At 32.9% G+C, this 27,482-nt stretch overlaps 1 protein-coding gene across 1 annotated transcript; it reads left to right on the plus strand.

Moving 5' to 3' along the window:
• Nucleotides 1–910: 910 nt before the first annotated feature.
• On the plus strand, nt 911–21,440 carry LOC132739111 (uncharacterized). The gene is made up of 18 exons (XM_060726762.1): nt 911–1,272; nt 2,205–2,480; nt 3,084–3,259; nt 3,693–3,893; nt 5,035–5,167; nt 5,884–6,112; nt 6,965–7,024; nt 7,239–8,158; nt 8,559–9,277; nt 9,798–9,893; nt 10,603–10,733; nt 11,300–11,535; nt 13,190–13,287; nt 13,746–14,463; nt 15,801–15,940; nt 18,241–18,407; nt 20,202–20,304; nt 21,339–21,440. The coding sequence occupies exons 1-18, from the start codon at nt 930–932 to the stop codon at nt 21,411–21,413; spliced, it is 4,821 nt and encodes a 1,606-aa protein (XP_060582745.1). The 5' UTR covers nt 911–929; the 3' UTR covers nt 21,414–21,440.
• Nucleotides 21,441–27,482: the final 6,042 nt, after the last annotated feature.

Raw genomic sequence — 27,482 nt, forward strand, 5'->3', positions numbered from 1 at the left:
GAGGGGTTAGAGTCGATGACTTCTAATCCAGTTACCTCTCTGGCGTGGGTTATCCCAGTAGATGCTTTGGTAGTTTAGCGCAGAGGAAAGTAGTCTAGTACAGGTGTAACTCTCCAGAAACGATGGTTAGGAAACTACCCACCTATAATATGACTGAAATACTGTTGGGAAAAGGTGTAAAATGAAACAAACAAACAATCCAAAATATATTGCTTTTTCCTCCTTTTCCAGCATAAACATGTGTAATGCGACTTCCAGTGTTAGACATTTTCAGTCTGTGACTTTCCCTTGCTGGGAAGGGCTTAAAAGTAATGTTTTATACTCTTCAGCACATGTCTAGTTATATAACATGATAGTGTATATCATGCTGCACAGATATTTATAGTATTATAAATCTGCTAAAATGGCTAAATGTAAATCATTTATATAAGTCATTTATTTTAAGTCATAACATTTATATCAAATTTATAATATAATATTAGAATAAAATGATACAAATTTTTACAGTACACCAGTGACTTTCTGTACATTTTTTAATGCCTCATTCTATCCAGCCTATACCATATAGCAGGCATCCTTTGTTTAGTCTGAGCTGGGCACTATACATGTATGTTACTTTATTGTGACATTATTTTTAAACATTTCTTTATCGTAGTTACAGGGGTAACACAACTTACTGGCATTGGCCTAAATACTGGAATTGACTGGAATCAGAAGCTATTTACTGCAGTTGGCCTGCAATTTTGTTTCATATCAATTAGATCACAAAATAATAAACTGGTTTATCTTGATCAGTTAATGGGAAAAGAACTGTCTTAGGCTTACTCATGTTGATCAATTAGTTGTCATTATGATTTTAATACAGTTTATTCTTAACTTCAATATTATGTTTTTGTATTTCCAGGTAGTACATATAGATAACACAGAAGATGCCGATACAGGCACCACAGTGGACAGAGTTTTTATCCTGTCCTGTGTGCTATAATGTCTTCAATGAAGAGCTATATAGGCCAATCAGTCTGGCCTGTGGTCACACTGTCTGTAAAACATGCTTGTCAAAGTTCCAGCAGCGGAAGTGCCCGTTTGATCAGTCTCTGATAACACGAGACATCGACGAGCTCCCCGCTAACTTTGCATTGTTACAGTTACTCAGCGTGTCAGCGTCACCTGATACCAAACTTCCATGTGTACCAGAGGAATACAAGAAACATTATGAAAAGTCTAAGAAATGTGTGGAGGATCTGGCTCTGCTTTTGAAACCAGTCTCATCCAGTGAGTTTTATCATCTTTTCCAAACCATTTTTCCAATTTTTTTGTGTACTTAACAATAATATTCTACATTTAAAAGAAATAGAACCCTGTTTTAATGCTCACGTTGAGGTCCAATGTCTCAAACTGCAATTTAAACGTTGGTTCTGATAATATAAAGCTCATCATGAGACTTGATATGAAGATATGTAATAACAAACTCCTCACAGCGGTTACGTCACGCTTTGCTACTTTAACCACTGCCACCACTGAAATCACGTGATGATAGTTGTATCATGTGACAAAAACATGGCGGCCAGTTTCAGAACGCCAGGGATCCCATATCAAACTGGCAGATTTATAATTACATCCTTACCAGACAAAATAAGTTCAAGACACACAATTTGTTATCACTTTAAAACAATTGCCGGATCAAATCTTTTTGTGCAGTCGTTCAATAACTGTTTATATTCTACCATTGTTTACTATGCATACGGTGTCACAGTGAAAATATCTTTCGTTATGTTTACAAAATAATTTTTATACGTATATTTTTTTACTTTCTTGTACATTAAGCATAACTATTTAACGAAAGAAAACTAAAATGATATAAAGTATTCTATTTCAAAATTAAAAGTGAAAAAAATATATCCGGCTATATTCGACCGAATTTACTTGTGGTGGCAGTGGTTACTGTACAGATCAGGGGAAGTAACCGCTGCGAGGAGTTTGATGTAATAATTGTCACAGCAGTTGAAATAATGTTATCCTCCTATTAAATACTACGGTGATGTTTACACCATAATAGTTAGTACTATATTGTTCATTTTATTGTGTAATTCTTATCTGATAAAACTGAAATTTTTGTTTGAATGGGTCATTTTTCTTTGATCTAAAAAATATTCCAATTATTTCTAGTACTATAGCTAATAAACATTTATTTTTCATGATAACAGCCAGTACTGGGTCAATAATATCAGTATCCACATCAAGTTCTAGTAGTCCCGGAGTACCAAGCTGTGTCTTAAGTAGACCTATGCAACGTAAGCTGATCTCGCTGGTTAACTGTCAGCTAGTTGAAGAGGAGGGTCGTGCACGAGCTCTACGTGCTGCAAGGTCACTTGGTGAAAGGACGGTCACTGAACTTATATTGCAGCATCAAAATCCTCAACAGCTCTCATCAAATCTCTGGGCGTCAGTACGTGGTCGTGGGTGTCAATTTCTCGGGCCTGGTATGTTTCTATAATAATTGAAAATATGTATATGCCCTTTGTTTATAGACTGTTGTATTCATATTTACATTGTAAAGTTAAAATCTAAGTTTGCAATATATTGATTATTCAAAATTGCATCTGTCATGATATCTGTATATAATGTTAGGTAAACATATACTTTTATGATTTACCTTAAGAAAAGCCTTATTATATTACTGTACGCATGGCCTTAAAGTAAGCTGTCAATTTATTCATGTTAATGATATAGGTCTATCTCAACTTTAATTATGCCCACTTGGGAATTTAGTTTCAGGCAAAAGTGTCAGCAGTTGTTTATGGTATTTTGGTATTTTGTTTGAAATTGTTTGTGTGATCATAATTATGGTACAAATTTTAGGGTAGGAAAATCAACAACAACTTATAAAATGATAAATATTTACCTACCAATGTTTCAAGTTACTTTCAACATAAGCTTTCATCTAGATAAATATTAAAATAAATAATGAGCATGACATAATAATAGTTACATAACATGAAGGGGGGATGTACATTACAAATAAGCATATTTTTGTCAGTGTATGTTTTTTTTAAGTAAGTACAGTATGAATTTATTTGCTCCAGGGATGCAAGAGGAAGTGCTGAAGCTGATTCTGCTTGCACTAGAAGATGGTTCGGTTTTGTCAAGGAAGGTATTAGTTCTGTTTGTGGTACAGAGACTGGAAGCTCAATACCCACAGGCATCTAAGACTGCTATAGGTCATGTGGTACAGCTGTTATATAGAGCCTCCTGTTTTATGGTAGGTTTACCAGTTTAACGTGTGGATCAAATAATTTTCTGTTTATTATTATGTCCCAACTTCTTATTTTGTGAGAGATGGGGGCATAAAGCTTTGCTCAAGTCGCTGTCTGTAGATTTACAAAACAGTGGAATTGGAGGTGCCTTCATGTTCAATGGACTTGCTGTAAGTTGGTTGATATTAAATTTTCGTTGGAGTTTGTCTTTAGCATAAAAAAATCTTTTTCTCTCTTAACTTGATATCTATCAAAAGAGAAACAAGAATATATAAAAATTTTAAACAATTATTTCCAGTAAAAAATCTTTAGTCCCTTTAATATAAGGGCATAACGAAGGCATTGTAGTTCCTTTAAATTAGTTATGGATGCTTGAAGAACACCTTTAAATACCAGTTTCCATAGCTACAATGTGTTTTGTTTATATATTTTGTAAAGGTGACCAAAAGAGATGAGGAATCATCATTGATGCAGCTGAAGGAAGAATTTCGTTCGTACGAGTTTCTGAGACGTGAGCATGATTCACAGATTGTACAGATTGCAATGGAAGCCGGACTGAGGATCGCACCTGACCAGTGGTCATCTTTATTGTATGGTGATTCCACTCACAAGTCTCACATGCAGTCTATAATTGACAAGGTACTTGTTTTTAATTGTGCACATTTTAGTCCTATGTGATCAGGGCAAAGAACATGTAAATGAAAAAAAGGTAATTAAAAATTGGATTTAGTTAAATAATTTTTTTAAAGTAATTCAGTGTTAAAGACATCTGTTGGTTTCCATAAATTTGATAAGATAAAGTAAACAATAAGGTTTTCAACTTTCAATTTTTGATCATTAAATGCTCTGTTTGCCTTGTGAAAGGGTTAAAATTCTTTCTTGAATACACTTTCGATAGTTTGACATTAATATAAAGTCCAGCCACCATCTTTCATACAGATTGAACAGGATTTACAATGTTGGCTGTAGAAATTTAGCAATTTGATATAATAATGTGCACTTTAAAATTCAATGTGAGAGAAGTCCATTATACAATCTTAGCTTGGCAAGGGTTAAAGTGCTTGCAAGCTCTGATGTTACTTTCTAATTTAAATTAGGTTTGTGTGCCCCTTGTCGCTGAGGGGTTGCTTGAAATGGGTGAAGCTTAAGAATTGCAGTCACCATTTATTCCTGTGTGATCGTAAGAGGTAACAGAATAGGTTTGCATAACTGGAGTCTATGCATCTCTTAGCTCCAGCAAGTTAGGTGGTTTTGACCCCTTGTGAGCTTTCAGCTTGTAACATCCAAGGTTTCGCCAAAATCGTTTTTATGGATCCAAATGACCTACACTTTGTTAGTGTGCAGACAAACAAAATTAGCATTATGGGTTTTTGAAAATACATGTAGAATAAATAATATATTACAAGCTTGAAGCAACACAAGGGGTTATAACCTACTCACTTGCTACAGCACTGTTTGTAAAGTGTATCTGAATTTATCTTAAGTTGAGTAAGCTTGTTGAATATCAGTCAACATTAATGAGATGTTTATGGCGTGCCATGACAAAACCAAGGTAATGCATTTGCGACAAGCATGGATCCAGACCAGCTTGGCATCCGCGCAGTCTGATCAGGGTCCATGCTGTTTGCTTACCAACCCTATTTCAAGTAGAGAAACTGATAGGGAACAGCATTGATCCTGATCAGACTGCGCGGATGTGCAGGCTGGTCTGGATCCATGCTGGTCACAAACCCATTATGTTGGTTTTGTTGTGACACTGCTCATTTGTAACTTATTTCAGCTTCAGACCCCTCAGACATTCTCACAGAGTGTGAGTGAACTGTTGATAGCCTTACAGAGAACAGGGGACCCCTATAGTTTATCACAGCTGAGACCAGAATTAGAGTTCCTGTCTAACATAGACCCTAGTCCAGGTAAATACTGATTCTCCGTAACACTGATATAGACCCTAGTCCAGGTAAATACTGATTCTCCGTAACACTGATATAGACCCTAGTCCAGGTAAATACTGATTCTCCGTAACACTGATATAGACCCTAGTCCAGGTAAATACTGATTCTCCGTAACACTGATATAGACCCTAGTCCAGGTAAATACTGATTCTCCGTAACACTGATATAGACCCTAGTCCAGGTAAATACTGATTCTCCGTAACACTGATATAGATCCTAGTCCAGGTAAATACTGATTCTCAGTAACACTGTGTCTTCGTTATTCATTGTTACATAATTTGCCATTTTTATGCCTTTCACATCAAGAATTTATTGGCAATTTCTGTCAGTTTGTCTCTGTGTTTACATATTCACCATTTATCCCTTACTAGTCTTGACCTTGAAAGTTAAATTTTCACATAAAAAAAGACAGCAAATAAATTAGCCCCATTGATATTCATAGACAACTTTAGCTCAAGCATATTGTGTTTTTAAATCACATTATCTGAATATTTATTCCTTTATCATGTTAGTTGAAATCTAATTTTATACAGTGACCTAAAAATTTCTGTTACATTTCTGATAAAGTAATATATGTAGATATTTGTTATATTAAAGTAGATATTTGTTATAACTGTTTGACAGATGGAGAAAAGCTATTTAAGATTCATATTAAATGTGATAATTATTACTCCCAGATGTACCTTGCCCTACCTGGGATAACTTAGTTGGTGTGTTAAGGGCTGTCAAGACTGTGATCGAAGGCTTGGTGAAGTTTCTACAGAGTGCCGGTGCCAGAAAACCGGATCTATCCATGCCGTTTAATGCCCGGTATAAAACCAGCTATTGTAGAGATTATATGGAGCATGGAAACTGTCCTAGAGCTAACAGTTGTACATTTGCTCATTCTGAAGAAGAGTTGGATAAGTAAGAGAATTTTACTACTAAATGTTTACTTTCTAGACCTAGAATATTGGGATCTTACACCAGTTGCCGGTACAGACGGGTATATCTAGCTCAGGGGTAACTGTTTATGGGCATAACAAAGCTCTGCAGAGTTTCTGGTAAACTGTTATCCTGAGAGCTATATATTCCTGTCTGTGAAGACAGCCAGTAATTGATTCTTTTTCTTGCATATTACAAATTAAGAAATTCCAAAAACTAATATTTTTATTAAGCACTTTTTCTTACAGTAGTATATGAATTTACAACTTCATTAATAATGGCACAACCACATCTTCCTAAGGATGCAGTTCATTTACAAAAGATGCTTGTAACTTATGTCATTTAAAACACTTGATGTGTCTAACATGGATTGAGTAAGAGCACCAGTGTAAAAGGTTGATATTCATGTCTGATACGAAAAAATAAAATATCATTTGTTTCTCTTCCTGCTTTCTACCAATAAAAATCATTTTAAGTATGTACATCCTACCTCTATTCTCAATCACATAATTCACTGGGTTTAAATCCCTCCAGATATATTGGATTCTTTTTTCCAAATATATTGGAATCCTTATTGTAAGGAAGCTGTCCAGCTAGAATACAAACATTTTTGCTTCCGATTAAGAGCTCTCTCATTCCTGATCTACATGCATTACAGAATGACCTTGGTTCTAGTTATGTGGCTTTACATGGCCTGAACTGATGGAAATACAATAAGTTGAAGCTGTGAAAGCACCTATTTTGTTGTTTGTTTTGTTTTATGCTATTGTCTTGTAAAAAAGGGGATGATGAGAAAGTAGAAATAAAGTAACAGCATTATGCATGTTATTACAGGTACAGGCAGAAAAGTAGGAAAATACCACGAGGTCCTGGTAGCTATAGAGATGATGACAGGTTTGTAGATTATGACATCATAAAATAGCACCTTGCATTTATTCCATTCCATTACATTGTGTTACATACAATTTGAAGTTAGAACAAATTTTCCTCTATATGAAGTTACTTACTTAAAAAGTTGAATACTGTAAAGTGGTAGAATTTGCATAATAAAAATTATTATAATGTTGATGAAGAATGAAAAAATGTTTTTATAATTCTCACTTTTCAGATCTCAGTATGATAGTTATGACTATTTGGATGATAAAGATAGTTATGGTTATAGACACGATCATTCACAGTCAAGGGGCGCCTCTTATCCTCCCAAACCATTTCAACTCTCTAAATCAATGACCCACCCAGTGTCTTCTCTTCAAAGACATCCACCTCCAAAGCGACCTCAACTTCCTCAAGGCCCAGTTCCTAATCCAGGAGCTCCGCCTTTATATAAATCCCCTCCCACACAAAGACCTCCCCCTCCATTTGTAGCACCTCCTCTACAATCAGCAGTTCCTGGTCAGACGACTCCTGTACAACCTCAATTTGAAATGACTCCGCCTCCACAGTTAGCAACGCCCCAGGCAGTCATGACGCAACAGATGGCTCCGCCTATACAAGAAACCCCATCCCCACAAAGTGAACAATTTGTAGTTGTTGGAAAACCTGTTTGTCAGACTGTTGATAATGTAGATATGGGTGATAATATGATTAAACCACCTGTTGAGATGGTGATTGGACCAGGTGGATACATCCAGCCTACAGGTAACATAGTACAGTCACCAGTCACACCCACAGTTAATTTTGCCACACCTACTCATGAATATATTTCACAAGTAGATCCAGCATTACAGCAACAAGTTGGAAATTCCCCCATAGCTGTCATGCCTCCAAATGATGACTCAGCTATTCTTCAGGCAGGAAATGTTATTCCTCAAGCAAAAAACATGGTAATGCCACAAGGCCTGCCTCCTTCAATGGCCCCGCCTCAAATGTCAGTTCAAGTCAATCCCCAGGGTATGATGCAGCAAGGAATGAGTATGGAAATGCAGCAAGGGGCAATGATGCCAGGAGGAGGAGCTTCCAATATGCCACCCAACATGCCACAGATTGGTGGAATGATGTATCCATTTATGCCACCTTATGGTCCTCCAGGTATTTGTTAAAATAGAAATTAAAAAAAAACTGTTAAGTATACTTGTAGAGGCATTAAATATATCTCTTAACTGCAAAAAAGTTTTAAACAAATTTATTTCTAATCGGACTATGGTTATGAATATTTAGAATATTTTAAGCTATATGTGAAAATGTAATTTTTGTATCTAAATATTAAATTTGGAAAAAGGAAAGAAAAGATTTTAAGTTTGGTTAAATTTAAGATTATATTTATGATATACAAAAATGTATGAAGTCAGTTTGATGTAAAATCTTATGAATTTTTTTTTTCTTAAAAGAATACTATACAATACAATAGATGTCTGAATGTTGTCTGTACTATTTCATTTGTTTATATTTGTATTATTTGATGATTCTATTTTATTTGTTTACATTTCAGCTGGTTCTGGTATGATGCCACCAAGATTTTCAGTGCACCCGATGATGTACGGACAGTATCCGTACCCTGCCGTACACCCGTACATGGCGTATTACCAGCAAGGCTTTGTTTCTGGTGAGAACTCCCAGTTACAATATGACAACTATTACACGTCTCTCAATCCATTTGCTGAACCATGGAAACCAGGTATGGGTCCGGGGCCCAACCATGACAGAAGAGCACAGTTTAGTGTTAAAAATGGAGCAGAGAAATGCTCTATGTGCAGTGAGAAAGATCAGGAGGAAAAGCGAAAACGATACCTCTGTGACAAACATAAAAATGAAAAAGACTGTGTCCATAATGAAGAGTATAACTATAAACAAAGCAGTACTGATAAAACGAATGTAAAATTTCCTGATTTGGGAAAATCTTATCGAGAAGATGGGCAGCATAATCAAAATGGATACAATAGCGGAAGTTCAGACAATAAAAAATTTGTGAGCGATTTAGCGAAATCTAAGAAATGTACTGTTAATGAAAGTTATTCTTACGAAAATGAGTTGAGTAATATAAGCAGTAGTGAAGAAGAGGTTCCGGAATGGAGTACTAACGATGATTTTGAGGATGAAGAATATGACGAGAGTGTGACTGAGGCGTTCAGCTTGAAGTTACAAGAGGAAGCTCGGTCACAATCAAGAGATAAACAATATGACAGAAAAGATTACAAGGAACAACAAAAGGTGAATAATAAAAGTCACAAATACTTTTCTTTCTTCATTTGATGAAAATTTTCATACTTTTTTGGTAACGTTTTGAAAAAGAAATCGGGTGAAATTATGTGCTGGTTAAATGTAGATTTTTGTAGCTCCACTTTTCAAATTTTACAGTTCAAACTTTTAGTTACATTTTACGGCATCTTATTTGAAATATTTTAGCTTTTTTATCATCCAGTATAACATAGAAATTCATTCATGAAATTTAATAATAAATTTGTTGACATGTTGACAGGCTATATGGCCCTATATAAATGGTTGTGTGTAAATTGATAGCAAACAACCATCTATATTGGGCCATATAACTTGTCAGGGATATTTGTAACAAATTATAATATTGCAAAGTTCTTTTTTAGAGAAAAAAATTAGATATCTTTAAAAATTAACAGCACCTGTGTATATAAAACTATATAAATGTCACAATTTTGAAAAGCGACATCACAAATGTTCAGTATTATAATGCAATATATATGTATATATACTACAGGAGTCGGTGAAGGTGATATCATCATCATCAACAGCTTTGAGCACAGCAAAAACTCCACCAATACCTGTGATGATGGAGCCAAATGCAAAACTTTATGTAAGTTTTTTTCTGTTGTGCTTTGAAAGAAAAAACAAAACTGATTATTTAAACATAGAAATAACATAAGTTTATTGTTGACCAATGGTGTGAATCATTAGGTTTTTTTCTTATTGCTATTTTAAGGACAAAAACCAGTCTCCGGAAATGTAATTTCTTTCATTTTCTGCAAATTAACACCAACCTGAAATCTTTAAGTTACTAAGTTGTTTATATTGATTATTCTAATCTATAAATAATGATTAGCTCTCTGTTCTTAACAAAACTTGAAGAATACTCTTAAATTTCATTGGTATGGGTGACTAGTAGTTTTTCTAACCTTTAGTATATCCATCGGCACCAAGTTTATTCTACAATTATTCTATATTTTCTTGAATTTCATGGAAACATGGATATTTGGCATTACAGAGATCATGTGCATCATCTTAAGTTTGTTCCTATATTGAGAAACTTGGTTGCATTGGCATGAATAGACTAAGAATATTTCAAAAATTGTAATACACTGAAATAAATCATGGAGGGATATGGGTGGTTTCGCTCCAAAAGTTCGAAAGCAGCCATATGACCTTAACAGTATTGCTGCAAATTAAATATAAAAAACGGATATATAATTAGGTTTAGACTGTTCTTATCATTGCAGATTGATTTATAAACTTGGAAATGTTTTTTCTCTGTCATAAACTTGGAAATGTTTTTTTTTCTTTGACAGAGACAATCATTGAACAATTTGAGAGAAAAACGCAATTCATTGATACAACAACTACAGGAGATCAACAAGGAGGCTACAGCACATGAACACAAACTAGAGGAGCTGTCGGAAAGCTTGCCTAATTTATTCAGGTAAATATATTCATTTTGATTATGGTCTTTTTCATTCAAGTAGACAAGACAAACCTTGACTTTTATTCATAAATGACCTTGACCTTCAATTGATATTTTTTAATTTTCAAATTTGATATACAAGTTTATTATATACTTTTAAATGAAATATTGAGAAATATTGATGAAATAAAATGTGTATTTTCATTTTCCGTATTTTCACTGTAAAAATTTATTTTTCACTGCAGTGAAACATATTTTCCGTATTTTCACTGGTGTCTTGCCGGACTACTTTCTTTTAAATTCTGCCAGTACTCAAAATTTAAGGGAAAGTCTTTCAAATTTTAATGTCCAGAAAGAGAAAATGTATATAATAAACAGAAAATTCAAGTTTTTTCTATAAATACATGATTTATTTTCATCTTGTGGCATGAAAATTACCATATTTCACTCGTGGCTACCGCCACTCATGAAATATTTATTTTCATACCACTCGATGAAAATAAATCATGTATTTATAGAAAAAACTTGAATATCCTCTATATATTCTATAGTTTCTATATCAAATATATTGTTTGCTTTTTCAGATTTGATCATGTAGACTTTAAAGAGTTTGATTCTGCTACCCTTAAAGAAGCTACGGTATATGCCAGTACGTTAAAACATCCTGAACCACTCGATACTGGTCCCTTTAGTTTAAAGAAAATAGCACCATCTAACGGCGAGATATTTGAGAGACTAGGAGCTATTTCTGGAGTACCCCCTCGATCTGTCAATGACAGCATTATAGCCTCATGGACGGCTGCTACTCTCAAATACTCAGGTTTGTAGTTTTGATGTTATTTAAACCCTCCATCTGCTTGAACCAAAAGAAACGTTAAACTGGCATTTGCCACCAGTATAGAGCTAGTCCGAATGTCAAGAAGTTGGAGTAAATTATGCCTTATCTTTTTTTGAAGAAAAAAATGGAGCTATTGTCATAACCCACTTGTAGGCATTGGTATTGTCATTGGTGAAACTATTTGGTTAAGTTTTTGGATCGAATTTGAACCAATTCAAGTATAGTTATAAGGGATTTTATTATAAAAATATTAAAATATGAACAGGCAGCAATGAAGAAGTAGAAGTGGATACAGAACCTGATTTATAATGGTGACATTGGTCTGTTATTGCTTATAATATTTAAAGATTAAATATGGTATTTTTATGATAATTATAAGATATTTGAGTATTGGCTTATATGAGTGGAAGATATGTTGAATATCCTAAGTTTTAGGTGTTTTAACTACACTATGCAAAGAGAGAGTGGAATGATTTGGCTAAATTTAGTTCTGACAATAACAAATTGCTTATCCCATGTCACTGATATTTCCAGAAAAAAAATTGATAGGATTCTGTCTCCAACTCATAATTCTGACAATAGAATTTATAACCATGCCATAAATATATGAATAGGATCCTGTGACCATTCAAATAAAAAAATGTAACAAAAAATGTCTGTGAAAGTCAGTCCTACAAACAACAAGTTGGTCTGAATTCTAAAGTGGTCTTAAATAGTTATACCCCACAAACGAAGTTTAGGGGGGGGGGGGGGTATATAGGAGTCAGCTTGTCGGTCGGTCGGTCCACATCATGGTTTCCGGACAATAACTAGAGTTTGGAATGACGTATTGTAATCAAACTTGGTATATAGCAACCTTATGTGGAAACTCCGGTTTGTATTGCATATGGACCCCCTGGGGTCAAGGTCACTGTTACTAAAAATAGAAAAATGGTTTCTGGACAATAACTTGACTTAGGAATGAGATACTGTGATCTAATTTGGCGTAAAGGAAGCTTATATGAAGACCTGGGTTGGTATTGCATTTGGACCCCCTAGGGTCAAGGTCACCGTTACAGTGTTACTAAAAATAGAAAAATTGTTTCCGTACAATAACTAGAGTTAGGAATGAGATATTGTTATCAAACTTGGTGTAGAGCAAGCTTATATGAAGACTTTGGTTGGTTTTGCATTTGGGCCCCCTTGGGTCAAGGTCAAGGTCACCATTACAAAAAATAGAAAAATGGTTTTCGGACAATAACTTGACTTAGGAATGAGATATTGTAATCTTATTTGGTGTATAGGAAGCTTATATGAAGACCTGGGTTGGTATTGCATTTGGCCCCCCTAGGGTCAAGGTCACAGTTACTAAAAATAGAAAAATGGTTGCCGGACAATAACTAGAGTTAGGAATGAGATTTTGTAATCAAACTTGGTGTATAGCAAGCTTATTTCGAGACCCCAGTTGTGATTACAATTAATTGAAATATTCCTTTGTACACAGTTGACAATTTGTGTTCAAATTTTTATTCAGACTACTTTTTTTCAAAAAGTCAAAGTTGCTGGTGGGGGTATTAATCACCTTCAGTGATAGGTCTAGTTGTTTTTATATATATATACAGTATGTAGATAATAATAAATTGTAACAATTTTTCAGAGTATCAGAACAATACTGTAGAAACCAATCAGACAGAGGCTCTCGCAAGTCAGGCTGCTTCATCCGAGTCCAACAGTAAAACAACTTATAAGAGCACGGTAATGTCAAACAATTTGTACCTAAGTATAGTCTATAATTTCTGTAACCATGATTTAGATTCATTCATTATATATTCATGCCCTTTATTTATGAAGTTTAAAGTCAACCATGTTCAGAAATCTGAATTATTACCAGCAGTTTGATAGAATTTTTATGTAAATTGTTTTGTTTTTTTTGTCTCTTTATATGCACAAATAGGCTTTTAATATCCTCTGAAGCTAGTCTACCAATAACTACCTTAATTGCTATTAATAAAAGCTCTAACAACTGTGTCAGTGAATCCATTCTTTGGCTGAGTGGTTTATAGTTATTAGATGATTTCTTTGCAAGCTGGTGGTCCTTTATGTCCTTAGTAAGAATCCAATATGCATGATAGGTGGTAGGACTTTTTCCAGTCACATTTGCTTTTTCCTTTTGCCAACCTGTAATAAAAATATATGCTCCTTTTTACTTACAGGCCAATAGTTCTTCAAATTGGAGTAATGTAGATCAGGATTTTCCATATTGGAAAGATGTTACTCAAAATTTGGATTCTCCTTTGACGACCCCTCCCAGCACCCCTTGTCCGGCCTCTGTCAACAACTCTTATTGTGGTTTGAAGGCTATGTCGGAGAAGGCCTCGGGCAGTTATGATCCTATTTCTCATAGGTCTAAGAACATTGCCAGTAGTCATAGGGCTGAATCAGTGAACGGCACTTATACGTCAACATACGGTCAGCCGGATTCAAATAAGACAAGCACTTCTTCAGATACAAGGTATTATGGTTCAAGGTCGTCAGTACAAGTTAACAGCTCTGTAAATGCAGGGTTGCCTATTAACCATTCTGGAGGTTATGAGGGAAGTACTGTCGTAAGTGCTGCGTCATTGCCATCTTCTGTACGAAGCTCTCAAATGCTTGCAACAGTGTCGTCATATACAGTTAGCCCGTCACAAATGGCCACTGCTTCATATACGGCTAGAAGTCAGCCTATGAAGTATTCAACAAGTTATGAACCGCCAGCAGAAGCTTGTGGTCCAACGACAAGTTACTGGCCAACAACACCGTCTAATCAGGGTTCGACCATGAGCATGTCGTCTTCAACATCTTACCGTTCTTCTTCTCAGATATACGGTTCCTCTTCAGCTGCAACATTTTACACATCTTCTGATATGCAGTCACAACCTTCATTTTCACGTACGTATTTTCAAATCATATATTGCTCAGATTTGTTTCTTTAAAAAAGTTAAAAGTCATAGTGTTGTTCCCTGTTATTGTTATTTGAAAACTTTAAAATGAATCATAGCTTTCTTATATTTCAATGGAATACCCTCATACATAGTCTCTTTGGACAAGACTTTCTCTAAGACCAGATTGAAATTGACTGTGACTCTTATAAGACCTTGATGGTCAAATTTTAAAAAAATTGCTTGATTTTTTATAAAAGTGTGAAATAAATATGATTCTTATGAGTTGTTTTGCCTTCATAAGAAGACTTAACTGAATTTGACCTCGACTCATAACTGACCTTGAAGGTTTGACTATTGAATTTTGCTTGTTAACTTTCCTTAATTTGCTATAACTATTAATTACTTGACCTTGGCATTCCAATTATTGGATTTTGTTAAATGCTTGCACATGACCAAATAAACATGTTATATGATTTGATTATAAATCTTGACCTTTGAATAACTTTGACTGTCAAGGTCAAGTCATTGAATTCTGCTTAAATTGTGATATCAACTTTGTCATTTATTCACTGATTTGGTTCAAACAAATTTGTACAAAGCAACTCTTATGATAATTCTGACATGTTTAATAATTTAAATATGACATTGACCTCAAAATGACCTTGACTGTTAGTAGTACAGCCATACCACCCATGTAAAATTAAGTGGAATGCCATTGTACATGCGGTAAGATTTTGAATATTTTTCCTGGCAATACCCAGAAAAAATAATTATTTATAGCTTGAATCTGTAAATGTACGAATGTCTTAGCAATTATTGTTAGTAATTTAATATAATTTCCAGTCAAGAATAAGTGATAGCAAACAATGGTGGAGCATGTATTTAATTTAACTTGACAGTGGTACAAATCTTGCTTGACTCAAACTATTAATAATTTACTTTCCCCATCATGAGCTTATTGAGTAACCAATGAAACCAGCATACAGGAATTTAAGTTATAGAAATTTTAATGCATTTTAGAAGAAAAGTCTTTTTATCTTAAATAGTAATCAGATATATTTGTCTGAAATTTTGTTCTGAAATTGTTCTGAAATTTTGTTTATTTTACAATTAGTAACATTTTTTAGAATCTGTGTACAGAAGTATTTTATTCATCAGAAATGTTGTTGTTTTGTTTTTCTCAGGATTTCAGAAATCTGATTTTCTGAACCATATACATGTATCTATTTTGAAAACCAAATATATACATTGTATTTGATGGTGCAAAATTATATGGGGTTTTTTTCTGGACAGGAGCTTAATGTTTTTAAATTAACTTATATTTTTGTTTCTTTTTATTTTCAGGATTCATGAATTTGAATGAGGAAGATGATATCCCATTTATAGAAGGGTCCCCCATCATATCTAAATACGGTCCCATTTCCCGCGGCATTAAAACTGCCCAGCAGACGGCAATACAGGCTGAGAATGCTGCCGATGATGATGTAAGTATATGAGCCGCGCCATGACAAAACCAACATAATGGGTTTGCGACCAGCATGGATCCAGACCAGCCCGCGCCTCCGTGCAGTCTGATCAGAATCCATGCTGTTCAAATGTAGTTTTTAGTCCCCTACCGGTTTACCGGAGGGGACTTTAGGTTTACCCTCCGTCCGTCTGTCCGTCCGTCAGTCCATTCGTCCACAAAACTGGATCCCGCGATAACGCAAAAAGTACTGAAAATATTTTAATGAAACTTGATATATGGATAGATGGCAGTATGGAGATTATGCATGTCTTTTTCTTTTCTTCCTATGTTGAAAATTCTGGTTGCTATGGCAACAAATAGACTGAAAATATGGCAAATTTTACACATAACCTGGATCCATTGATAACACAAAAAGTACTGAAAATATGTTTATGAAACTTGACATATGGGTAGATGGCAGTATGGAAATTATGCACATCCTTTTCTTATCTTCCTATGTTGAAAATTCTGGTTGCTATGGCAACAAATAGACTGAATTTCAAGATTTCTGATTCTAGTTTTTAAGTTTTTTCACTATAAGTTCTTTATTTCTTAAGGTATTTTCTTCAAACTTTAAATATAAGTTGCTTGTCATCAACCACATCATATGTGACAAGGTTTACAACTCTAGCACAAAATTTATCGGAATTACCTCCCTTGAACTTAAAATTTTCATGAAAAAACATTGTTTTTTTTTAAATAACTTCTTTTTCTGAATGTATCTACTTCAAACTTCATATAAATGTTTCTTATTATCACTCAACATTTGTGAGTGTTCAATACTCTAGCAAGACTATTTCCAGAATTATGCCCCTTTTGAACTTAGACTTTTTTTTGAGAAATTGGTAATTTTTACTCCAACTTCTTCAATCATGATAGGATTTTAAAAATGTTATATTTTGATAACAGGGATGTTTAAAAAATAATTTTAGAGTGTCCTTCAGTCCGTCTGTCTGTACATAAAAACTGTTTCCTGTGATCACTTTTAAAGAACTTTTTCAACAAATTTACTTAAAATAGGAACATAAGTGAATGACCAATGGCCCTTCAGAATGTTGCTTGGGCTCTTACCGGTAGGGGACTTATGGATTGCTTGCAATACTAAGATAATTGCTTGTTATTTTCTTATTTTCAGAACAGTGATTTGTTAAAAGGCACATTAAAGGGAATCCTCTGAATCCCCAAAGCACAAAAACATAAAATTTGGCATTTTTATTTAGATCAGTTTGGGTGCTTATCGCAGAAATAAAAATACAAATAAAAATTAAGAAATAAACTAAGAAATTGGAAATATTTTGAAAATCATATTTTTGTGCTTTTGTTTGGTGAATTTGAGTGAAAGGTGTTGCAAAGTTGGAGTCAATATTCCGGGTAGAATAATCATTATGGAAAAACAGAGGGAGCAACTTAGCTGAAATTTTGCACACAAGTAACTAGTCTAGACCATTATCAAATGGAACATTAATCTCTTTAAATTATTTTCAGTCCTGTCATGTTAAAAAACCGTCAGTGGAGAGCCTTTAAGCCTCAGAAATGAATGAATATTTATTTCTGTTGAGGAGGATAACAGGTTTTTTTCTTTATAAATGTGTAATAATTGATAAGCTTTTACTGTTCAGCTTTTTGCATATTTTATCAGTTATGCTTGTTGTACAAATGTACAAAACAATTCAGAAAAATACATTTGTGTATCATGTCAGTTTTGGGCTGTAACATTATTAAATCTACTGATGTAAGTGAAAAGTTTAAAATGCTAGGGTGATGATACTTATGCTTGTGTTAAGCTGTTGCTGATTGAGTGAGGATTTTAACGCCCGAGTGTAAGTTAGGATGCTAGAAATGAGGGACTAATGCAAGTGTGCTTCAAAGACACATATACCTCAGAAACAAATATAGTTCTTTTTTTTTATTTCTTGAGAAAGGTCAAACATGAATTTTTATAATGTTTCAATAATAGTTAGATAGAATGTTAGATGCTTGTTGCCTGAAGAAAGTAGTGATAAATGTGAAATGATTTGTCATAAACTTATCCAAATGCAAACAAAGAAATATTTTGACTTCCATACAAATTGCATATTCACTGTAAATGCACTGATTGCCAAATAGCAGCAGATGATAAAGATGGTTCATGTAACTGGCCAATGAGTACACCAAAATTAAAAACCTTTTCAGAAATATAAATAAAACATTAAAAGCATTTCTGAGGCTTAATACGCCTTTAATGCTTTTTGGTTAAAGATACATTTACAATAACTAATTTGTTTTATAATACTACAGGCTACGAAAACTGTACCAGTAACAGCAGTGACGCCACTAAAAGGGCCTCCTTTACCCAGCGCCCAGAGGGTACCCAGTAGGTTCACACAGCAGGATGATGCTGAACAAAAAACGAACAAAAAGAGTTCTTCCCCCTTAACTGCTTACGAGAAGTCCTACTCATTATGGTAAGAAAATTCTGTGATTTCCGTGTTTCTGATATTGATTGGCACTAAATTTGTGGCAGTATAAATAATGAATTAAAACAAAGACAGATGAAATGCTGATAAAAGTTTTGTTATTATATATTGTCACCTTAATGCTATAACTGGTTAACTCCTTCTAAATTTAATAGGAGTTAACCAGTTATGCACTAAGTTGACTACACTGAACAAAAGTTGTAACCGAACACCCTGAGTTTTCGCTTTTATATGAAAAAGAATTATACCAATAGATCTGACTTTTATTTTATTTCGAAGAGAATGAACACATTGAGAATAATAAAATTATAACATTTTCTGTTTAAAAAATACTTTATCGATATTTTAAAAAAATATTTTTATGAACAACCACTCACCTGTCTGATATAGGCTCCAGCATTCAACATTCCAACTGCTAAGGCACGATCCTGCATCGACATTCGTGCCATGTTTTATGTTTTTTCACTTATAAAGTCAACAAAGATTTATGCAATGTAAAATTTAATACTCACCATGCTCTGCACGAACATTTCGTGCCAAAATGTGTAAACCGCGCCCTGTCTCCAAGGGTTGTCATTAAGAGGCGGAAGGGGCCAAAATGCCTGTCTCAAATGCATTATGGGCCGCCTCAAAATTAAGAAAACACTCTTTGTTATGCTTGATAAAGACAGAAATGACCGCCTCAAGTTCAAAACAAACCTTATGCAAAAAATGTAAATGACAACCCTGGTCTCACGCGCGAGTGCATGGAACCGTATTAGATTAATTTTCTTTCCACAAATCGGTAGAAAATGACACAGAAATCACCTCTGCAAAATTGTTTAAGGATCTATTGACCGCTATAAAATAATTAAAATTTAAAAAGTGATTGGTTAGAACTTTTGTTAAGTGTATATATGAGCCGTGTCATGACGAAACCAACATAATGGGTTTGCGACCAGCATGGATCCAGACTAGCTTGTGAATCGGCGCAGTCTGATCAGGATCCATGCTGTTTGCTTTCCAACTCTATTACAAGTAGAGAAACTGATAGCAAACAGTGTTGAACCTGATCAGAGCGGATGAGCAGGCTGGTCTGGATCCATGCTAGTCGCAAACCCATCATGTTGGTTTTTGTCATGATGCGGCTCATATCTATTCTAACTGGATTTTGGAAAAGGCTTTGAAAGTTAAGGTATGTCTGTGTCTTAACCAAGACTTATGCCATGTGAGAAATCATTTGGTAAAACACAAGTCATGCTTAAACCCATGAACATTGGATAGAGAGGTAGAAAGTTGAAATTTAAAGATCTTGGACATATATTAAAATTGTTTAAGATTTGAATTAAAGTTGGTTAAAAAAAGTGCTTGTAGTGAAAGGATTTTGCTTGAATGTGTATGACTTTCTTTTCAGTTACCATGCTATTTTAAATGGACTTGTCCATCTTTCAATACAGACAAATCCATGCATCAATTTTAGGGTGGGGGGAATTAAAAATATAGTATCTAAAAAAGTATTGATAGAATAGAATAGGAAATATTGCAGACCTTGATCACATGGCATGGAACTTGATCTATGGTTCACCAACTCCAAACTTATAACACCACAAAAAAGAAAGGTAAAAAGTTGCACCTTCTGGGGTTTGAACCCACGCCCCTCAGTTTCATTGCAGTTGACAGTGATGCTAGCCTATTTGAAATACTCTTCAAAGTGAAGGTAATGCATAAGGGGTGGCCTACCTTAACTTTGTATAAGGGTATTTTATTTGAATTTTATGTATTAATTATGTATTATTTTGCTAGGACAACACAGCTTAACCTGTTGGAGCAGAAAGCAAAGAAGGCGAGCACAGAGGATGAGAAACTCAGCGTAAAGTTACAGGCTGTACAGATGCAGATAGCTCTGGTAATTTACTGATTACTGAATATCCAATAATATTCTAAAATAAAGTCCTAATATATGCTTGTATATTTTCATTTGGCACCCCAAGTATAGGGCACAAGGTAAGGGCCAAGGTCCTGAACTGCCATATCTACAAATTTCTCAAATTAAACCCACATTTATAATATGGTTTTTGATATATGTCAAATAATAATTATTATATGGTATTTGATTAATGTAGAATAATATGGTATTATATTTTTTTATGTAATAATATGCAGAATAATTACTTTGTTTTTAATATACAATGCATGTAGAACAACATATGGTTTTAAATATACATGTATGTAGAATAATAATATGTTTTTTTTTAACCCTTTACCTCATATATACAAGAAACAATGCACTTTGACCCCCCCCCCCTCCCTTTATTTAGGCCTGAAATAGTGAAAAAATATCCTATTTGGGCCCCAAACACATGTTTGAGAAATGTTGCTAAAAAAAGTGAGCACTTTTTCGGCGCCGTCCCCCATCCAAAAGAGACATCAGGGGGTTGCCAAAAGGGGGATGTGCACCCTTCTGTTTTGGGGGGTTTGAAGAGGGCAGAGTCCCCCTCATCGCCAGGAAAATTTTGGACTTGTGAGAGGCTTAAAATGACCCCAGGTTGATCAAAAGGTAACATGTAACCAACGCTGAAAAGCCTTTGACTCTATCTCAATCCATTGAGAAGTTGCAGCACTTTGAAATCATTTTGATGGAAAAAATCAACGCAAAATAGTGACTTTTGGCAATTTTGATATGTAACAGAAAATTTAAGCCTGAGCATGTTGTTGCAAGGGCAATGGTCCAGTCAACAGTTGTGCCAAGTTTGATTAGTGTTGAATCACTTTTTATAGTATTATAGCAATTTGAACTTGTAATGGGAGACTTTTCAATGAAAACAGCCATTTTTCACAAAATGCTCATGAAGTAATGGGTTAAATAAATGTAGAATAATATGGTATTATATGGTTTGTAATGAATGTAGAATAATAACATGGTGTTATATGTTTTTACAGAAAGAACAAGAGCTACAGCAAGCTCAGGTAACAGAGACTGCCAAGTGCTCAGAATATATGAAGAACCGTCATTGATCAAGGTTGTCGCAGACTTAATTCTACATTATTGGTAAGAATAGAGAATTCTGGATATAGTTATATCTTGTAGTTATTATACAATCAGTTGAAGATTTGATTTTCGGACTGCTTAGTTCAATGGAAAAGGAAAAAAGTATATGGATGAGCATGTGATTTGTATGTATGAAGTTGGGTTGATTCTCACACTGGGTGAATTTCTCCCTGACAATTGATCTCAGACCATTGAGTCTAATGGACCTTTGTACTGCATCACTGATTAAGAAATTATATGGGTTATATAGTTGGTCACATGCAGAGAAATTGGTAATTTTTTGTTTACTTATGTCCACAGATTTGTAAAACTAATACCATTTTAACTGTATCCAGATTTTGGAATCTACGATTGAAATAGATCTGATTTGAAATAACAACTAGGCCATCCTTAAAAAAATGTTTGTTTGCAGTAACCCGACCCAGAATTTTTAAGGTGGGTAGGTAGGTCGATTTTTTTTTTTTTTTTTTTTTTATTGAACTGTTCTCCCAAATAAACATGGAATTTCAAAATGCTGGACAATATATGCTTTGATAATCTGGTAACAATTAATAAATTAAATAATGAATTCTAATTTAATAAGAACTACATTTTATTTCTTCTATTAACTTTTAAAAGAACGAAAACAAAGCACAAGGCATAACTTTCTGATTAAAAAAAAAAAAAAATATCCAGACCATGAAAAAAAAATTTGAGTAGGGGCAAATTTTGTGAGTTGGTCGCGTTACTGCAAACAAACATTTTTTTAAGGATGGCCCTATGTCCCAATCAGTGTTATCAAAAGACAATTATATCCTTTTTGTTGTTACTTCAGGATAAGTGAACTTTAAGTTTTTGTGATTGAAAAAGATTCTGAGTAGAAATATCAACTGTCTCACAATAAGTATCCTTTATGTCCTTAAGTTGTTTTGTAATGTTAAGTTAATAATAGATGAAACAAGTATGATATTTTTTTCAGGATATATTTAACTTGGAATAAAGACAGTCTGGTGACAATCAACAGCCGTGAGAATATTTGATTATAGTTCTCTTTATTATTGTCTCATTTAGGGACATTTATGATTAAATATATATACAATTTATGATTCACTACAGATTTGATTGTGGATTTTTGGATAGTGGAAGATCTATGAAAAAAAATTGGAATTTAGAAAGTGGAAGAATTGTTGAAGTTTGATTGTAAGTTAGCTAGACAGGTGTGACATTATCTTTTCAGCAGTTAAAACTTATACATGTAGTTGTATTTTTTTACTGTATAAAGGTATGATAAAACTATAAGATTGTTAATGCTATGATTGTTACACTAAATTTGTTTTGTTATTAAATGTAATAGGAACAGTGATTTTTCTAGAAGTGTTTAGTGTTTAAGCTAAAGCAATGCTTTATTCTGTATTCAGAAACAATGAAGATTAGGGATATAACAATAAATATATGTTTATTTATGATACAAAAACTTACCATGTTACAACATGTGAAAAGAAATTCTTGTAATTTGTCAAATCTTTTTATTTAAGTAAATCACGTAAAAGACACTTGATTTTTGTAAATCATTTAAAAGACTTTTGATTTTTGTAAATCATGTAAAAGATGTTTTGATTTGTGTAAATCATGTAAAAAACATTTGCTTTGTATAAATCATGTAAAAGGCATTTTGATTTGTGTAAATCATGCAAAACACATTTGGTTTGTGTAAATCATGTAAGAAACATTTGATTTGTGTAAATCATGTAAGAAATGTTTGATTTGTGTAAATCATGTAAGACACATTTGGTTTGTGTAAATCATGTAAGAAACATTTGGTTTATGTAAATCATGTAAGAAACATTTGATTTGTGTAAATCATGTAAAAGTAGTTTTGATTTGTGTAAATCATGTAAGAAACATTTGATTTGTGTAAATCATGTAAGACACATTTGATTTGTGTAAATCATGTAAGAAACATTTGGTTTGTGTAAATCATGTAAAACACATTTGGTTTGTGTAAATCATGTAAGACACATTTGATTTGTGTAAATCATGTAAGACACATTTGGTTTGTGTAAATCATGTAAAACACATTTGGTTTGTGTAAATCATGTAAAACACATTTGGTTTGTGTAAATCATGTAAGAAACACTTGATTTGTGTAAATCATGTAAGACACATTTGATTTGTGTAAATCATGTAAAAGGCATTTTGATTTGTGTAAATCATGCAAAAAAAAATTGATTTGTGTAAATCCAAAGACATGATTGCTGATATGTACATTATTTACACACTGTCTTTACCATAGAGATAACCATTACTTTTCTCAGGCTGTAAATACATGTCACTTTTACAGGATAATATGCAATTATTACAAAGAGTAACTTTATCACATAAACCATGGCATAGGAGTGTAATAAAGCCATTTAATTAAAATTATATTACACTAGTGTAATAAAAGATTGACATGACATCATTTGCGTTTTATATTTATAAACATAACGTTTAAGTGAATGCATGTTAGTTACACTAAAGGCGCGTCAATGAAAAATAATTCCTTTTTAACTATATACTGCATAATATGATTTAATTCAACTGGTTCAGTAAATTTTATATTTAATCTACACTCATTCAATATCATCTAAATATCACATAAGCCATGGTGCTTGAGTGTAATTAAGCCATGTAATAAAGAAGATATTACACTAGTGTAATATCATATTGACATGACATTATGTGCATTTTATACAAACGTAACTTCAAAGCTTGTAAATTTTAGTGTTACACTATAGGCATGTCAATGAAAAATGACACTTTAAGCGCGGCAATGAAAATTGACTTTTTTTTACTGTTAGTATGTCAGATATGTATTAAACAGAAAATTACATTTGTGCATATTCAATACTAAATTTATTGGACTTGTTGAATAAAACAATATTTTGTTTGCCATAGCCTGAGAGGCTTACATAATATGTTTTTATTCAAATTGTTCCACAAATTTAGTATTAAATCTACACTCATTCAATATCCTCTGTTTGCATCATAAAGCTACTTTCAGTACTTATATATTACCATGTTGTATATACATATATGTAAATAATAATATGCTCCAAATTTGGACTTGATTTATTTGTATATAGTGAAGTTACTATATGTTCATAGAGCATGCATTGAGTGAAGTGTGGTTTTTAAGAAGATATTTTTTAATTGTATATATATCATAAAATGTTTATATGTATATATCTATGTAGTAATTATATTATTGTATTAAAATTTAAATTGTGTTTACCATGTAAATCATATAAATGAAAATGGACGCCCTATGGGAAATAACTTGCTACAATTGATGCAAAACATATTGTTCTGTTGTTATAAAGCTCTCCCTTAGATTTTCAGGGGAATGTATGCTGGTGACTGGTTTGTCCTTCAATTTGGGGTCAAGGTTCAAGGTCATTAAAATTTAAAGTAGGTCATACAATGTAAAATCTTCATTTATTGACCCATGTCTTAAGGATCTAAAATAAGTAAGTAAATTGTTTATTAAAGTGACATGTGTCATTTACAATAAAAATATATACAAATATTTTAATCAAGGTATTTAAACACCCGGCCCAATGGGCCTATAAGTCACTATAGATATGTGGATACCTTACACTAACTTGTAACATTTGAATAGGTCACTGTGGATAGAAATGATTTTTCCTATGTTTTCATCATAGGGATAATTCATTAACTGTGTCGTATATTCATCAGTGTACTGGCATTGGTGTCACCAATGCTTTTGTCCTACAGTCACATTGTCTAGTACGGTATTATAACTTGTTATATATCCAGTGTTTTTTTCTGAGCTTTTTATTTTACTAAAATTTGCCTTATCTACAGAGAAATTTATACCAAAATTCTTGCATATATTTTAATCCAGTCAAAGTTTGTTATGCTATATAATTTCATTACTTGTGTATGTACAATTTATATGAATAATTGTACTAAAATTTAAGATTATTACTCAGTAATGTTAGTTAAAATTTTTATAAAATTTTATAATTAAAACAAAATTTCTATGCCTGAACTCTTCAAAGATAAACAGACTATTATCCTTTGTTGAGGGAAATTTTTGACTGATGATGACTACATTAGTACACAGTTTTTCAATATTTTATTCAAATTATATTCTGCAAAAGTGAGCCAGTAATTGTTACAGATTTCCGTAGCTAACAGTTTGAGTGTTTGGATTTGAATTGGAATAATTAACATGTGTATATATACATTTATTAACAAATGATAATAATATTACCAGTTATTTTGGTGATTATTTGTATTTTGGTTTCGTAGTAAATATAGAGATTGGGTGAATGTTTGTTTCTAAAGCAATATTTATAATACTGCACTTTTTGTAAAACTGATTTTCGTTGGACGGTTGAGATATCAATATCACTGGTATTGTATTATATACATGACAGCTGCAAAAATATGCATTAACCTTTAGCCTGGTGGCGGAAAACTGAAAATATCAGCCTGCACTGCCATGCCATCTGATAAAAGTCTCTGTTTCCCTATACAGTCAGTACTCATTTTTAAATTTTACCTAAAAATGATGAATGGTTTTGCTCAGATTGAAAGATGGACTTGTCCATTTGAGATTTGCGGTGTGGTTAAGGTTGATTTATAATTTAAGTAAAAGAAGAAAAAAATGGGCAGTGTTATAATGTGTTTTACAAAGTTTTTTTTGTAACAGGTTATATGACCTTTATAACACAGGTGTTAAGACCATTTATGACAGGATATATAACCATTTATAAAAAATTAAGACTAATTGTGACAGGTTATATGACCATTTATAAAAAGTTTTAATAAGATCATTTATGAAAGGTTATATGACCATTTATAACAGGTTATTTAAACATTTATAAAAGGTTTTATGAATATTTATAATGGGTTTTATGACCTTTTATAAAAAGTTATATGCTCATTTATATAGGGTCATATAACTATTTATAAGAACATATAACCTGTCCGAAATATATAAGACTAATAAAACATTCAAGATAACTTAGTTTAAAATTTGAAAATATGCAATATATAATTATGTACAATGTATGTACCAGGGTGGTTTGAAAAATATCCAGAAAGGTTCTTTACCTTATTTACTTGAACGAAATTTTCAGTTTGTTTATTTTTTTGTTTTGATGATCTAGAAGAAAAGAAAAATTAGATATATTATATTCATTATGTCAATATTGATTGAGATAAATTTGGCAAATTATAAAATTAGTAATGGGTTTATTTGTCATTTTTAAAATGCTTATATTATATTCCTAATGTTAAAAAATTCCCAAAATAAATGTATTGCCTGTGTGACCATTTTATCAAGGCTAATATGGTTTCATGAACCTAAATATTTTCTGTAAAAAAAGGGATAGAGGATCTATTCCTAATAATTTTCAAACACCCATCATATAACCTGGTTTTGGGAATGAAATATAGAAAATATCTCTCATTTAAGTGAGTTGTATTCACTACTGAAAAAAAAATGTTTTATGCTAATGCATGAAACACAACTATTTCTCACTGTGAATGATATACAGTGAGTGATATAGAAAATATCTCACTGGGAAAATTTTAATAAATTCATCCATTAGCATAGAAATCTTTACAATGTAGTCATTTTCCATGAAAATGTAGGAGAACAAGTTCAAAGGTCAGATTAATGTGACTTATTTGATAAAGGGAGGTAATAAAGATGGTATTTTGACAAGAGTTGTGGTCCTATATGGGCTGAAATTGGCTTTGTTATTTGTTGTTTTTGTTAATTGGTGATGTTTGTTTTTATATTTTAATAAGTTTGCATATATTTGCTGGTGTTTGACTTTTATAATGGTATTTATATTTATTTTATGCTTTTTTATGAAGCTATGTTTTCTTTTTATGATTGAATTTGGTGTGTGTGTGTGTGGGGGGGGGGGTCAGTGAAAATATCCCTATAAAGTTTAGAAAAAAAAGCTTGCATGAGTAAACCTGGTTGGTAAGTTCAGGTGGTATGTCAAATGTTACCTTTACGAGGTTTTTGTTTG

Source organism: Ruditapes philippinarum, unplaced genomic scaffold, assembly GCF_026571515.1.
Source record: "Ruditapes philippinarum isolate M1 unplaced genomic scaffold, ASM2657151v2 ctg1016_1_1_1_1, whole genome shotgun sequence".
In the NCBI taxonomy this organism is placed as follows: Eukaryota; Metazoa; Mollusca; class Bivalvia; order Venerida; family Veneridae; genus Ruditapes; species Ruditapes philippinarum.